Source organism: Pecten maximus, chromosome 16 (genome assembly GCF_902652985.1).
Source record: "Pecten maximus chromosome 16, xPecMax1.1, whole genome shotgun sequence".
In the NCBI taxonomy this organism is placed as follows: domain Eukaryota; kingdom Metazoa; phylum Mollusca; class Bivalvia; order Pectinida; family Pectinidae; genus Pecten; species Pecten maximus.
Window position 1 is genome coordinate 17275136 of NC_047030.1, and position 13431 is coordinate 17288566.

The 13431-nt window shown below is 33.1% G+C and overlaps 1 protein-coding gene across 5 annotated transcripts in view; it reads left to right on the top strand.

Moving 5' to 3' along the window:
- The window catches only part of LOC117345191 (protein kinase C iota type-like), a 35957-nt gene that overhangs the window by 5475 nt on the left and 17051 nt on the right, over nt 1-13431 (top strand). For 2 of the 5 annotated variants that reach the window (XM_033908197.1, XM_033908196.1), the window contains exons 8-15: nt 64-151; nt 1806-1837; nt 2557-2598; nt 5400-5414; nt 6504-6668; nt 9136-9233; nt 9607-9743; nt 10764-10849. In XM_033908197.1, the coding sequence (XP_033764088.1) occupies nt 64-151; nt 1806-1837; nt 2557-2598; nt 5400-5414; nt 6504-6668; nt 9136-9233; nt 9607-9743; nt 10764-10849 (663 nt within the window). The remainder of the gene's footprint in view (nt 1-63; nt 152-1805; nt 1838-2556; nt 2599-5399; nt 5415-6503; nt 6669-9135; nt 9234-9606; nt 9744-10763; nt 10850-13431) is intronic. The other 3 variants (XM_033908198.1, XM_033908199.1, XM_033908200.1) reach the window with 3 other exon arrangements.

Below are 13431 nucleotides of genomic sequence, written 5' to 3' on the forward strand. Positions count from 1 at the left end.
ATCACTACAATACCATACTGAGTAAGGTCTTTTAGAAAGTAAGTATTTCCTGATTATTTACAGCCACCCTCGGAGAATCGACCTGACCCACCTTCTACCTTTAACACACACCAGTACTCCAGCAAGCATTCCAACGGAGACAACCCCACAGGTACAGGCTAACTGTTTTGTCTTCAGTAGTTACTCTGACTATTTAGAGACATTGTTTTTTACTACGACTACGGTAAACCTCCGATTAATTCGAACACGCGGATAGTTCGAACACACATTTTTTTCTAGAAAAACGGTAATTTTTTAGCTAGTAATAGTTCGAACTCTGGCTGTTTATATCAGATACCATTTCGGATAGTTCGAACTTGTCAAATGAAGAACGTAAAGTAAGAAGCTCGCGACGACCCGGCCCCGATGACCGGGAGAAAAAAAGATTTAAATTTGATCAACAAGCACATTTAGTTTATTAGATTGTATGCGTGATCATTAGAATGCGTCTGTGATTTAATATATGCCACATATTTTAGCGTTAATTCAGTTTTTGTTACATTGCAAAACACACCACGCACGAGACAGCTGATTGCAAATTTAGGCCCCGACAATGTATAAGTAACATGCGATATTTGTATTCGCGCTGTGTATGGCAAACTAAGAAATCGTCCGTGTATTTTCACATATAACTAGTGTTAACTTAGCATTATGATTATTTAATTGTGACTGGACATCTCTTAAGTATTGCCAATCAAGGTATTACATGAAAATCTGGGACCTCACGCTAGGTAAGCAGGCCACGTGAGGTGTCGCTTGCGGCAAAGTTGAAAGGATCGGCTGCCCGATCGTGCTGAGTGATGTGAAAAACATTCATATCTAGTCAAAACAATCCACAGGTGTCCCAATTAGTGATGGATAATTATGCAGGTATCAACTACGTTTGGTAGATAATATGACTGGGCATATTTAAAAGCAGACATGTTGATGTTCTGGCCTAATTTTACCAACATATAACGCTTATTTTTACAGTAGTGCTTTCGTAAACGCAACAGGTTATGTAGACTGCTTTTGACGTATTTAAGAGACCATTTATTACAATAAAATAGCGATAGTTTCTCATTCAGATAAAAAAATATAACCATGCAAAGATTATACTGTACAAATGTTTAACTTTTGTGTCACAAATGAAACGTGTACTGTAATGTTTTGGGGCCTACTGACAGTACTGTAGCTACGCATTGCCCGAGCGGCTTCGCGCAATAACCATCATCAGTTATCGCGAAACGAAGAACGTTAACGATCAATTTATATTGAATTAAATGAAATACTATCATTTTACTTACTTGTAAATGTGCCATTGTTCAGGCCGCCGTTATTACGTATCAGATTTACGATGGATGTGTTTGTGTCTAATGATTTTACTCTGCCGAGATTTTCGCCGATATTGACTCAAATAGTTCGAACTCACGCTTATTTTCTGAAGCATAATTCGTCAATATTTATTTAATTTTGTTCGAACTAACCGTAGGTTTACCGTATATAGAAACATCAGTCTTTGAGTATTTGGAGCCATTAGTTTTTGATCAGTTGGATTGAATAATAAAAATTGTGTCTGATAAAATGTGAAGTATTTAATTGTGTCTGATAAAATGTGAAGTATTTAATTGTGTCTGGTAAAATGTGAAGTATTTTAATTGTGTCTGATAAAATGTGAAGTATTTAATTGTTTCTGATAAAATGTGAAGTATTTTAATTGTTGGTGTTTACATTTGTTGTGTTTGTATTTGTCTAAAGTCTTTATTTACTCCATGTTTTGGTTACAGACCACGGCACCTCTGTGGAGGTAGATAAAGAGGTAAGTAAATACAAACAGGTCAGTCTGACCCAGAAATGTCCATTAGCTGTTGTAAGGTGGCTAATCTATAACCCTAAACACTCTCGTTGTATCTGGTATTGTCAGGGTAGGGTAGTATTTATTTATTTATTTATTTTATGCTTTTGGTGTCAGATTTTCTCAATCTATCCTTAAAACTGTCTGATTTTTTTCATTAAAATGCTTAAAAATAAGTCAGAAAGTATCTTTAGATATCTCACTAACCTTTAAACCATCTTTTGTAGAGTTTAAAAAAAAACGTGAATAGGTTATAATGCAACTTACTGTGTCCTTGCTTAAAAGGTCTTATGTGTCATTTTGAGATTCAAGCTTTTTAATAATTAAGGAATATTTTGTCATTAGCACAACAAAACAGAAAAAAAAATACTTTGTAAATACTTTGTTTTTATCACATTGTCCAAATAATAGGACTTCATTTAAGAAGTGTTTTATGTATAGACAAAACAATTTTTTTATGACAAGTAATGAAGTAAGTAGTCAATATTAACTGTTTTAATGCTTTTTGCTCTTTCAGTTGATGGTACAAAATTGTTTTGTAATCGATGTAAACATTTAGTAGTATCTGTAATGAAGATTCAAATATCAACAGCTTCAGTTATAGAATTGGTTTTACAGAACAATATATCTGATACAGATAACCAGTCTCCCTTTCTAACATTATAATTGGTTTCTTGTTTAAGATTTCACTCTCACAGGAGGAGGTGTCTGTTAGTTCACCAGAGGTACAAATTATCAGATTATCTCCCCTTATATCTAGTACGATTGTCTCCCTTTGTTTGATCATGCTCACTGTATCATTGGCATGTACTCTCTTCACTGAATCATTTGTTGTAGTTGTTGGTGTGTTATTCACTATTCTGATAGAGTAAAGACCAGAGGTGGAAGGAAGTACATTTTTGGAAACAGATAAACATGTGGAAATGGACAATATGGCTTCTCAGAAATATTCACTGTGTTAAAAAAAATTAGAAAGAAAGATGTCAGTATGATGTTAAAAAACTGTTCACCTCTGGTATCCATTTTCTGTGTGTAGAAAGTTTGATGTGTTTGTAGTTATCACTCTAGCTGCTGATGTTTGAGGCCAGAGTAGCCAGGGGTATTGAGGTATCAACATATTGTAAAATGGAACCCAACCTAGCATGTATACTATATCCTGTGTGATGACAACATGGATATGGATGTTGGACACTTTTTACAGAATGCTCTTTACTTTTATCTTATCTGTATAGAAGTGTTAACTATTATTTATTCCTGAAAATGTACCTAAGGAATCTAAATGTACCTGAGGTATCTAAATGTACCTGAGGTATCTAGATGTACCTGGGGTATATAAATGTACCTGAGGTATCTAAATGTACCTGAGGTATCTAAATGTATCTGATGTATCTAAATGTACCTAAGGTATATAAATGTACCTGAGGTATCTAAATGTACCTGAGGTATCTAAATGTATCTGATGTATCTAAATGTACCTAAGGTATATAAATGTACCTGGGGTATATAAATGTACATGAGGTATCTAAATGTACCTGAGGTATCTAAATGTACATGAGGTATCTAAATGTACCTGAGGTATCTAAATGTACCTGAGGTATCTAAATGTACATGAGGTATCTAAATGTACATGAGGTATCTAAATGTACCTGGGGTATCTAAATGTACATAAAGTATCTAAATGTACCTGAGGTATCTAAATGTATCTGACGTATTTAAATGTATCTGGGGTATTTAAATGTACCTGAGGTATCTAAATGTACCGGAGGTATCTAAATGTACCTGGGGTATCTAAATGTACCGGAGGTATCTAAATGTACCTGGGGTATCTAAATGTATCTGATGTATCTAAATGTACTTGAGGTATCTAAATGTATCTGAGGTATCTTAATGTACCTGGGGTATCTAAATGTACTTGAGGTATTTAAATATATCTAAGATATCTAAATGTATCTGAGGTATCTAAATGTACCTAAGGCATCTTAATGAACAAGTTAAGTGTGTCTTGAACACTGTGCTGAAGGCACAGTTTAAGTGTAGAAAGATAGGGGATGATAGCTTTATCCAACAGATACAACACAACAATTGTCCGACTGTGACATCAAATAGAGTTAATTTAAATCAGGTTGATTCATCACGAGCAAACATTTCGTATTCAAATTGAAGATGTTATTAGAAATAATGATAATATTGCTACTATTTCCCTTTGGTTCAGGCTTTTTCTCTTCAATCATAATAGATGTTTAATGTGGTACACTGTAGCAGTGTGATATAGGATAATAAATAATCTGATGATTAATAATCTGATGATTTATAATTTATATGATGTCCTTCAAATTAAAATCTCACTGTCAAATAATTTTATGCACTTAATATGTTTCAATTAGAAAAAGCGCAGTAAAGGTGACAAACAAGATGATGTTAATGTATGTATGTGTCTCACGGTGGCTTAAACTGGTGTATCAGGACATCTATAGACAGACAGTGTACAAATGTCCAGCATATTCTCTTAAACAAGTTCACCAAGTTTTAATTTGTGCATGTATACCTAACTACTGCTAACTACATGTACAGTAATCAATGTTTTATTTTAAAGATATTTTTTCAGCTTGTATGATCAGATAACATGATTGTTTAACATTTCTCATATACAAAAAAGAACAGATATTTATTTTATATACATTTTGTAGGTAAGGAAAATTTTTACTATGAATTTATTATTAAAAGAATTCATCAGTAATTTAAACTTTGGTATTAATCTATTGTTATGAAGAAAAAACACCAGTAAATAATGACATTGTGTTTATTAATTTTTTTATTGCTTTAACTTGTTAAAAGTTAGGTGTGTCAAAATCAGTAAATTTAAAACACATGATGTAACACTATTATGATGAAATGTGCATGCTGAAGTCTGCTGTATAGAATATTGCCTTCTGTGAGATATCAGATATAGAGGTGGAGCAATGAAAAATAATCATGCTTCTCGGGGGTAACAGAGAGAATCTAACACTTGTATTCTGGTAATATTGAATTTAATAAAGAAATAAATTGATGAAACTCAACAAAGATTTCTTCCATTTGAAAGGATACTGACATAATAACAAAGCCATATTTCTAACTCACGTCATAAAACAAGGGCAGAATTCAAACAAACTTAAAGATTTGCATGGCTACACTTTAAATAGTACACGGAGAATAAGACCAGGTGTTTCAGAAGAGTAAGAGTTCTCTGAATCATCTATGACATCCACCAAGCAAATCTAGGTTCAGTCATTCTCAAAATAAAGAAATTCATTCTTACTTGAATACAAGTTTTCCTGTTTGTGAAGTGTTCTTTGTATAATGTTGTATATCTAACAATTTTATGTTGTATATCTAACAATTCTATGTTGTATATCTAACAATTCTATGTTGTATATCTAACAATTCTATGTTGTATATCTAACAATTCTATGTTGTATATTTCTCATACTTGTACTAAGACCTGTTGTATGTCTTTGTTGTACCTGGTAACCATGGATACTAACAGTCCGATCAGTCAGGGGTACGTACATTTGACTGGAAATCTCACAAGTATATACTAACTCTCACATTATATATACTGTAGTTTGAAAAAAATGTAAAGACAACATTTCTGCTGATTTAATCTGCCAAAATGAAGATTTATAAAAAAAAAAAAAAAAAAAAACACACATTGTACCTTGTACCTGTTGGTGTAAGGCCTCTTTTTTACAATGGTAAGATAGGAATGCAATTTTGTGTTCTGTTTTGAAAACAAATAAATCTGAATAGAGTATTAATATATTTCATTGATTCCCTCATAATGTAATGGAAGAGATTCAAAGACAAAAGTGATGTCTGTGGATCATACTCTTATTTTCATTGCAAAAGACTTAAAAAATGTTTTTATTGTAGGTCTGATATCATGGTTACGTTAAAAAGTACTGTTTTGTCTTAACTTACATGTAGCTCTCCGATTAGTATAAACTAGCACAAATTCTCTGATCTAAAGTGCAATTTTCTGAGCCAAAAAATATTTTTGGATTAATTACAAAACCTCTGTTTTCAAGTTTTCACAATATGTGTTAGATACACAGTACATTTTAGGGACTTTTTATTTATTTAACAACAAAAAGTAGTTAACTATATATATTGGTAAGAATATGACATACCGGTATTTAAGTCCTGTATAACCAGGTTACATACTATAAATCTTACCTATAGTCCTACACGGAAATCATCCCATGGGGACAGGACTTTGAAAGACATACATACCTGAATTATTGATATGCTTACAACAGATGTGAAAAAGCAAGACTGACATTTTAAATCTCTGCAGGAATTCCAATATGGCACAAAAGTGATGTTTTGATAGTGAGCTGGATCATTGACGCCAGATAAATTGATGTCATTGTGTAACCATTCAACATTGTCAATGCTACATGTGTGATGTTTTCCTTGAGAATTGATTGTCAATGTTGTGTGTTACTGTGAAGTACATCACCGAGAGATCTTTGAGAGAGAATTATGGAAGTATTATAATTAAAGAAATAAATCAGCATCATAAACCTATGTCTGCTACACTTAGTTGATAATGTTGCTAAGGTAATGCTGTCTGTTGTCATGGTTACAGATGGGATCAGATTCGGGAGGCAGGACGGTTTCTATGGAAGAGTTTAACATGTTACGTGTGATAGGCCGAGGCAGCTATGCCAAAGTGTTAATGGTGGAACAGAAACGCACAAAACGTGTGTACGCCATGAAGGTGATAAAGAAGGAGCTGGTTAACGATGACGAGGTAAGGTCAAAGAGGTCATTCAGGTCAGAGAGGTCACCATTGTTGGTGGTCGTGTGTAATGCTGATAGTGTTGTTCAAGTCAGGGTTCTCATAAGTTAGAGTAGTTCTGACTATATGATCACATTGCTAATCTACATATCAGTCACGAGCCTGTATTCACAGGATTTTGATTGGATTCACAGAAATCTGGATATAAGAAAACTTAACATTGTGGGCCTCATTGCTTTTAGCAATATTGTTGAAAAGGACTTGAGAAAATAAATTGTAGATCGATCAATATATCTTACTTTAATATACTGTAGATTGCAGATGATACTGATAATATATTAAAACAGATAGAATAATTGGGACTAGATTTTTGTGTATACAATTTTTATGAAAAGACAAATTAGACGGCCTACATCCTAAATATATAAGTGACTGTATAAGGTCTTAATGTTATAGTGACTGTATTAGGTCATACTATATAAGTGACTGTATTAGGTCTTAATGTTATAGTGACTGTATTAGGTCATAATATATTAGTGACTGTATTAGGTCTTAATGTTATAGTGACTGTATTAGGTCATAATATATTAGTGACTGTATTAGGTCTTAATGTTATAGTGACTGTATTAGGTCATAATATATTAGTGACTGTATTAGGTCTTAATGTTATAGTGACTGTATTTGGTCTTAATATATTAGTGACTGTATTTGGTCTTAATATATTAGTGACTGTATTTGGTCTTAATACATTAGTGACTGTATTGGGTCTTAATATATTAGTGACTGTATTTGGTCTTAATATATTAGTGACTTTATTAGGTCTTAATATATTAGTGACTGTATTAGGTCTTAATATATTAGTGACTGTATTTCGTCTTAATATATTAGTGACTGTATTAGGTCTTAATATATTAGGTATTGTAAGTTATATACATCTTTATATTTCATATCATTCCATCAGTCCCAATATTAAGGTTTGGTTAATGTTGCCATCTTGTAAAATAGCCAATCTTATATGTAGATATATCTTGGCTTAACAACACTGGCTGTGTTGTTTGTGACTTGCTGTAAACATCTCTTCATGAAACAATCAGATTTAAAACTTACTATATGGGAGGTAACTTTAATGAAAGCATATATAATTATCTATAGATACTAATCAACACAACGTTAAATTTCTTGGTAGCTTTGCTTCCACAATCAGGTAATTAAAGAATATATACTATTTGTAAAACATGTTTGCTGCCATTTTTGTGCATGTGGAGCAGTATTATGTTCAAACAATATCTGATACATGTAGTATTTATTATCATGATCAATTCAAGATCATATATATAATGTACATCTTACATGGTATAGGTTATACTTGTAACACATATCTTACATCGATATACTGCCAGATACTTAATTATTACCTACAATGTTAAAATTACAATGGAAGCCTTGTATATACATATATATAATCATGAACAACTGAATGAGTAAATGGAGTAGGAATTTGACCATTTATTTGGAAATGAGTTGATACATTAAGACTCACCAAGTTTTTTAACAGCTCCACTCAGCGTTGAGTGATGTACACGTATTGTAAATATATTCAGTAATATATCTGAAGTCCTGTTACATATCTTCTATAATCATCATATATTCATTTTGATGTATCACATAGTGTTTGATTGTTTGATTGCTGTAATTATTGCATGGTCCCTGAAGTTGTGCTGTAATCTCAAAACAGATTTGTTTGTAGCAACTTTTAGTTACTTTTATCTTTAACTTTCTCTGTTTTTAATTCAAATGTTGCAATCTCATTGGTTGATTTTTCATTTCATATTAATATGCAATCAATGCCAAATATTAATTAAAGACTTCTAATTAGACTAAAAATATCTTTGACCAAATTCATACAAAAAAAAATGATAGATAAAGATAATTTTTTGTTTTGTTTTAAATCTAGGACATTGTACATGTACTATCATCATTGTCAGGTAGTGATATTGGATATTAAACTGTACAGTTTCTTACTTCTTTGCCCCTCTCAATAGTAGTGGTGTAACGATTCAATGTATTGGATCGCAGAGTGGTGCATCGATGCATCCCCTGTCCTTGATTTGTATCGCGATACTTTGAAAATGTGTAGTTATCTCCCTTGACCAACATTAGCTTATGTTTTGTAGTGAACAACATGGCTGACAAGGCCGTTCTAGCGGCTTATAAAGCTGCCTGTTGGAGTTCTTTCAAATCCAAATTATCTCAATTCAAGAACCCTTTGTGGGACTCTAATATTCCAGAAATATCACAAACAAAACATGACTACTGTACGATGAAATATCAGATATCGGTCATCAGCCTCTCATATATCGTGATACGTATCGTATCGTGACCCATGTATCGATATACACAGCCCAGCTGCCCTCTTTAACCCTACCCTTGGCCATGCTCCCTCCTATATTACTAAACTACTTCACAATTTTGTTTCCAGGATATTGACTGGGTCCAGACAGAGAAACATGTATTTGAGACTGCCACAAACTATCCATTCCTCGTAGGTCTACATTCCTGTTTCCAGACCCCCAGTAGGTGAGTTTCACCTGTGTCTGTTTTATGTTGCAGATTTACTCCCGTCTATTGTAAATGTACTTTGTTATAGAGTTGTCCCCCCTGTCTGTTGTAAATGTACTTTGTTATAGAGTTGTCCCCCCTGTCTGTTGTAAGTGTACTTTGTTATAGAGTTGTCCCCCCTGTCTGTTGTAAATGTACTTTGTTATAGAGTTGTCCCCCCTGTCTGTGGTGTAAAAGTTAATCATGTTGCGGTTAACAATGTACTTTGTTATAGAGTTGTCCCCCCCTGTCTGTGGTGTAAAAGTTAATTATGTTGTGGTTGTAAATGTACTTTGTGATAGAGTTGTCTCCCTGGTCGTTTGTGTAAAATTTAATTATTTTGCGGTTTTAGATTATTCTTTGTGATAGAATTTGTCAGTGGCGGAGATTTGATGTTCCACATGCAGCGGCAGCGGCGACTACCAGAAGAACATGCCAGGTTTTATGGCGCTGAGATTTGTTTAGCTCTAAACTTCCTCCATGAGAGAGGTAAGCCTGATTTACATGTATTTATGAAATCAAGTATAGGTATAAAATGGAAATATTCATTAAGAGTCATTGATAATTATGCAATTTTCTCCATAGTAATAGAAAGGATATTGAGATCTTACAGAATTGTCTTAATGTCTCAAGAAATTATACTGTACTTATAAATACCAACTAGAAAATATATCTGTGGATCCTAATTATACTGTACTTATAAATACCAACTAGAAAATATATCTGTGGATCCTAATTATACTGTACTTATAAATACCAACTAGAAAATATATCTCTGGATCCTAATTATACTGTACTTATAAATACCAACTAGAAAATATATCTCTGGATCCTAATTATATTGTACTTATAAATACCAACTAGAAAATATATCTGTGGATCCTAATTATACTGTACTTATAAATACCAGCTAGAAAATATATCTGTGGATCCTAATTATACTGTACTTATAAATACCAACTAGAAAATATATCTCTGGATCCGAATTATACTGTACTTATAAATACCAACTATAAAATATATCTCTGGATCCTAATTATATTGTACTTATAAATACCAACTAGAAAATATATCTCTGGATCCTAATTATACTGTACTTATAAATACCAGCTAGAAAATATATCTGTGGATCCTAATTATACTGTACTTATAAATACCAACTAGAAAATATATCTCTGGATCCTAATTATACTGTACTTATAATTACCAACTAGAAAATATATCTCTGGATCCTAATTATACTGTACTTATAAATACCAACTAGAAAATATATCTCTGGATCCTAATTATACTGTACTTATAAATACCAGCTAGAAAATATATCTGTGGATCCTAATTATACTGTACTTATAAATACCAGCTAGAATATATATCTCTGGATCCTAATTATACTGTACTTATAAATACCAGCTAGAAAATATATCTCTGGATCCTAATTATACTGTACTTATAAATACCAGCTAGAATATATATCTCTGGATCCTGACATATATTTTTTCTCTGCCATAGGTATTGTGTACCGAGATCTTAAGTTAGACAATGTCCTACTGGATCAGGAAGGTCATGTCAAACTCACTGACTATGGAATGTGTAAGGTAAGATAACTTTAGCCTGAGTATGGTCCATCTTTAGCCCAACATCATCAGATGGTTGGCTCTTCAAGTTGCCCTACGTCTGTGGTCTGTGGTCCATCCAGAAACAACCCTTGCTATCACTATTTCTTGAGGAATATTTCTCCACATGTAGGTTCCCCTTGCATTTGGTCCCTGGTTTTGCACATTGAATTTTGAATTTGATGGAAAAAGAATATGGCAGAAAGTAGCCATCTTGGATTTTGACAGTTGAAGTTTGTTATGGCTATTTCTTGAAAAGTATTGGAGGTATATTTCTCAAACTTCACATGTAGGTTCCCTTTGGTCTCAAGTTGTGCTTGAAAATTTGGAAAACTAAATGGTTGCCAGTCAGCCATCTTGGTTTTTGACAATTGAAATTTGTTATTGATATATTTCAGTAGGTTCCTCTTAGATTTTTGATCTGTAGGATACCAATGCTATCATATGGCTAAGAGGAAGAGGGGAAAGAAGAGATAAGTTTTTCATAGGACTGATAAGATTACTCAGTGGTGGGCGCCAATATCCCTCTGGGATCTTCTGTATGTGGTATGTGTTAGGTACAATATCTTTTGAATGTGTAGGTATGACTGCTGTACTATCAACCCTGGAGGGTGTAATAGGTTTATACTAAATGAAAATATATCTTAAATGTTCTTTTCTGATTTGTTGTATCAATAACAAATTAATTGTATTTTGTCAAAAATGAAAGTTTGCATTAAGTTTATTATAACATTGTGGAGTTTCTACCTTCAACAGTCAAAATGACAGTGTTATCTACCAGGTAATCTTTGATTGAGTAAGTAGGAAGTTTATTTGGTCAGATTAAACATGAAACGGTAAACAATAGAAAACTACAATACAAGTATTGTATAGATATGCTGATTATGTATATACAATACTTAACAAGTTAATCTTCCATCAAATAAGGGCTGATTTGATTCAGTAGGTAAAGAATTGTATAAGCTCAGGGGAACATTTGCGATGGGAGTAGATCTGGTTTGTGTTTCTCGAGAAGCGGAGATCACAGACAATCTTGGACTGTTGCGGTTGTGTCCTTGGCCAAGTCTCTTTATCTAGTTGATTCTAAGACATGCAAGTGTACCAAATACTTTATGTTGTCCTTTGATTAGGAAGTAGCCACTGTCTACTACAAAGAGACCACACCTCAAAATAACGCTGGTTCTTCATGGGGCTATAAACCAAATTAACAAACAACAGCAAGTGAAAAAAGAAATGAAATATTAAGGTATTGCAAACAGATACAGAAGATAAAATTTTCTAAAAGGTAACTGAAAACTTTATTGGAAAGTTAGACCTGATTTGACAGAGGTTTAAGTCTGATTTTACAGAGGATTATGTTTGATTTTACAGAGGATTAGGTCTGATTTTACAGAGGATTAGGTCTGATTTTACTGAGGATCACGTCTGATTTTACAGAGGATTAGGTCTGACTTTACAGAGAATTAGGACCTGATTTTACAGAGGATCAGGACCTGATTTTACTGAGGATTATGTCTGATTTTACAGAGGATTAGGACCTGATTTTACTGAGGATTATGTCTGATTTTACAGAGGATTAGGTCTGATTTTACTGAGGATTAGAACCTGATTTTTCAGAGGATTAGGTCTGATTTTACAGAGGATTAGGACCTGATTTTACTGAGGATTAAGTCTGATTTTACTGAGGATTAGGTCTGATTTTACTGAGGATTAGGTCTGATTTTACAGAGGATTAGGTCTGATTTTACTGAGGATTAGGACCTGATTTTACTGAGGATTAAGTCTGATTTTACTGAGGATTAAGTCTGATTTTACTGAGGATTATGTCTGATTTTACTGAGGATTAGGTCTGATTTTACTGAGGATTAGGTCTGATTTTACTGAGGATTATGTCTGATTTTACTGAGGATTAGGTCTGATTTTACAGAGGATTAGGTCTGATTTTACTGAGGATTATGTCTGATTTTACTGAGGATTAGGTAAGATTTTACTGAGGATCACTTCTGATTTTACTAAGGATTAGGTCTGATTTTACTGAGGATTAGGTCTGATTTTACAGAGGATTAGGTCTGATTTTACTGAGGATTATGTCTGATTTTACTGAGGATTAGGTAAGATTTTACTGAGGATCACTTCTGATTTTACTGAGGATTATGTCTGATTTTACAGAGGATTAGGTCTGATTTTACTGAGGATTAGGTCTGATTTTACAGAGGATAAGGTCACCTGATTTTACAGAGGATTATGTCTGATTTTACAGAGGATTATGTCTGATTTTACAGAGGATTATGTCTGATTTTACTGAGGATTAGGTAAGATTTTACTGAGGATCACTTCTGATTTTACTGAGGATTAGGTCTGATTTTACTGAGGATTAGGTCTGATTTTACTGAGGATTAGGACCTGATTTTACTGAGGATTAGGTCTGATTTTACTGAGGATTAGGTTTGATTTTACAGAGGATTAGGTCACCTGATTTTACTGAGGATCAGATCTGATTTTACTGAGGATTAGGTCTGATTTTACTGAGGATTATGTCTGATTTTACTGAGGATTAGGTCTGA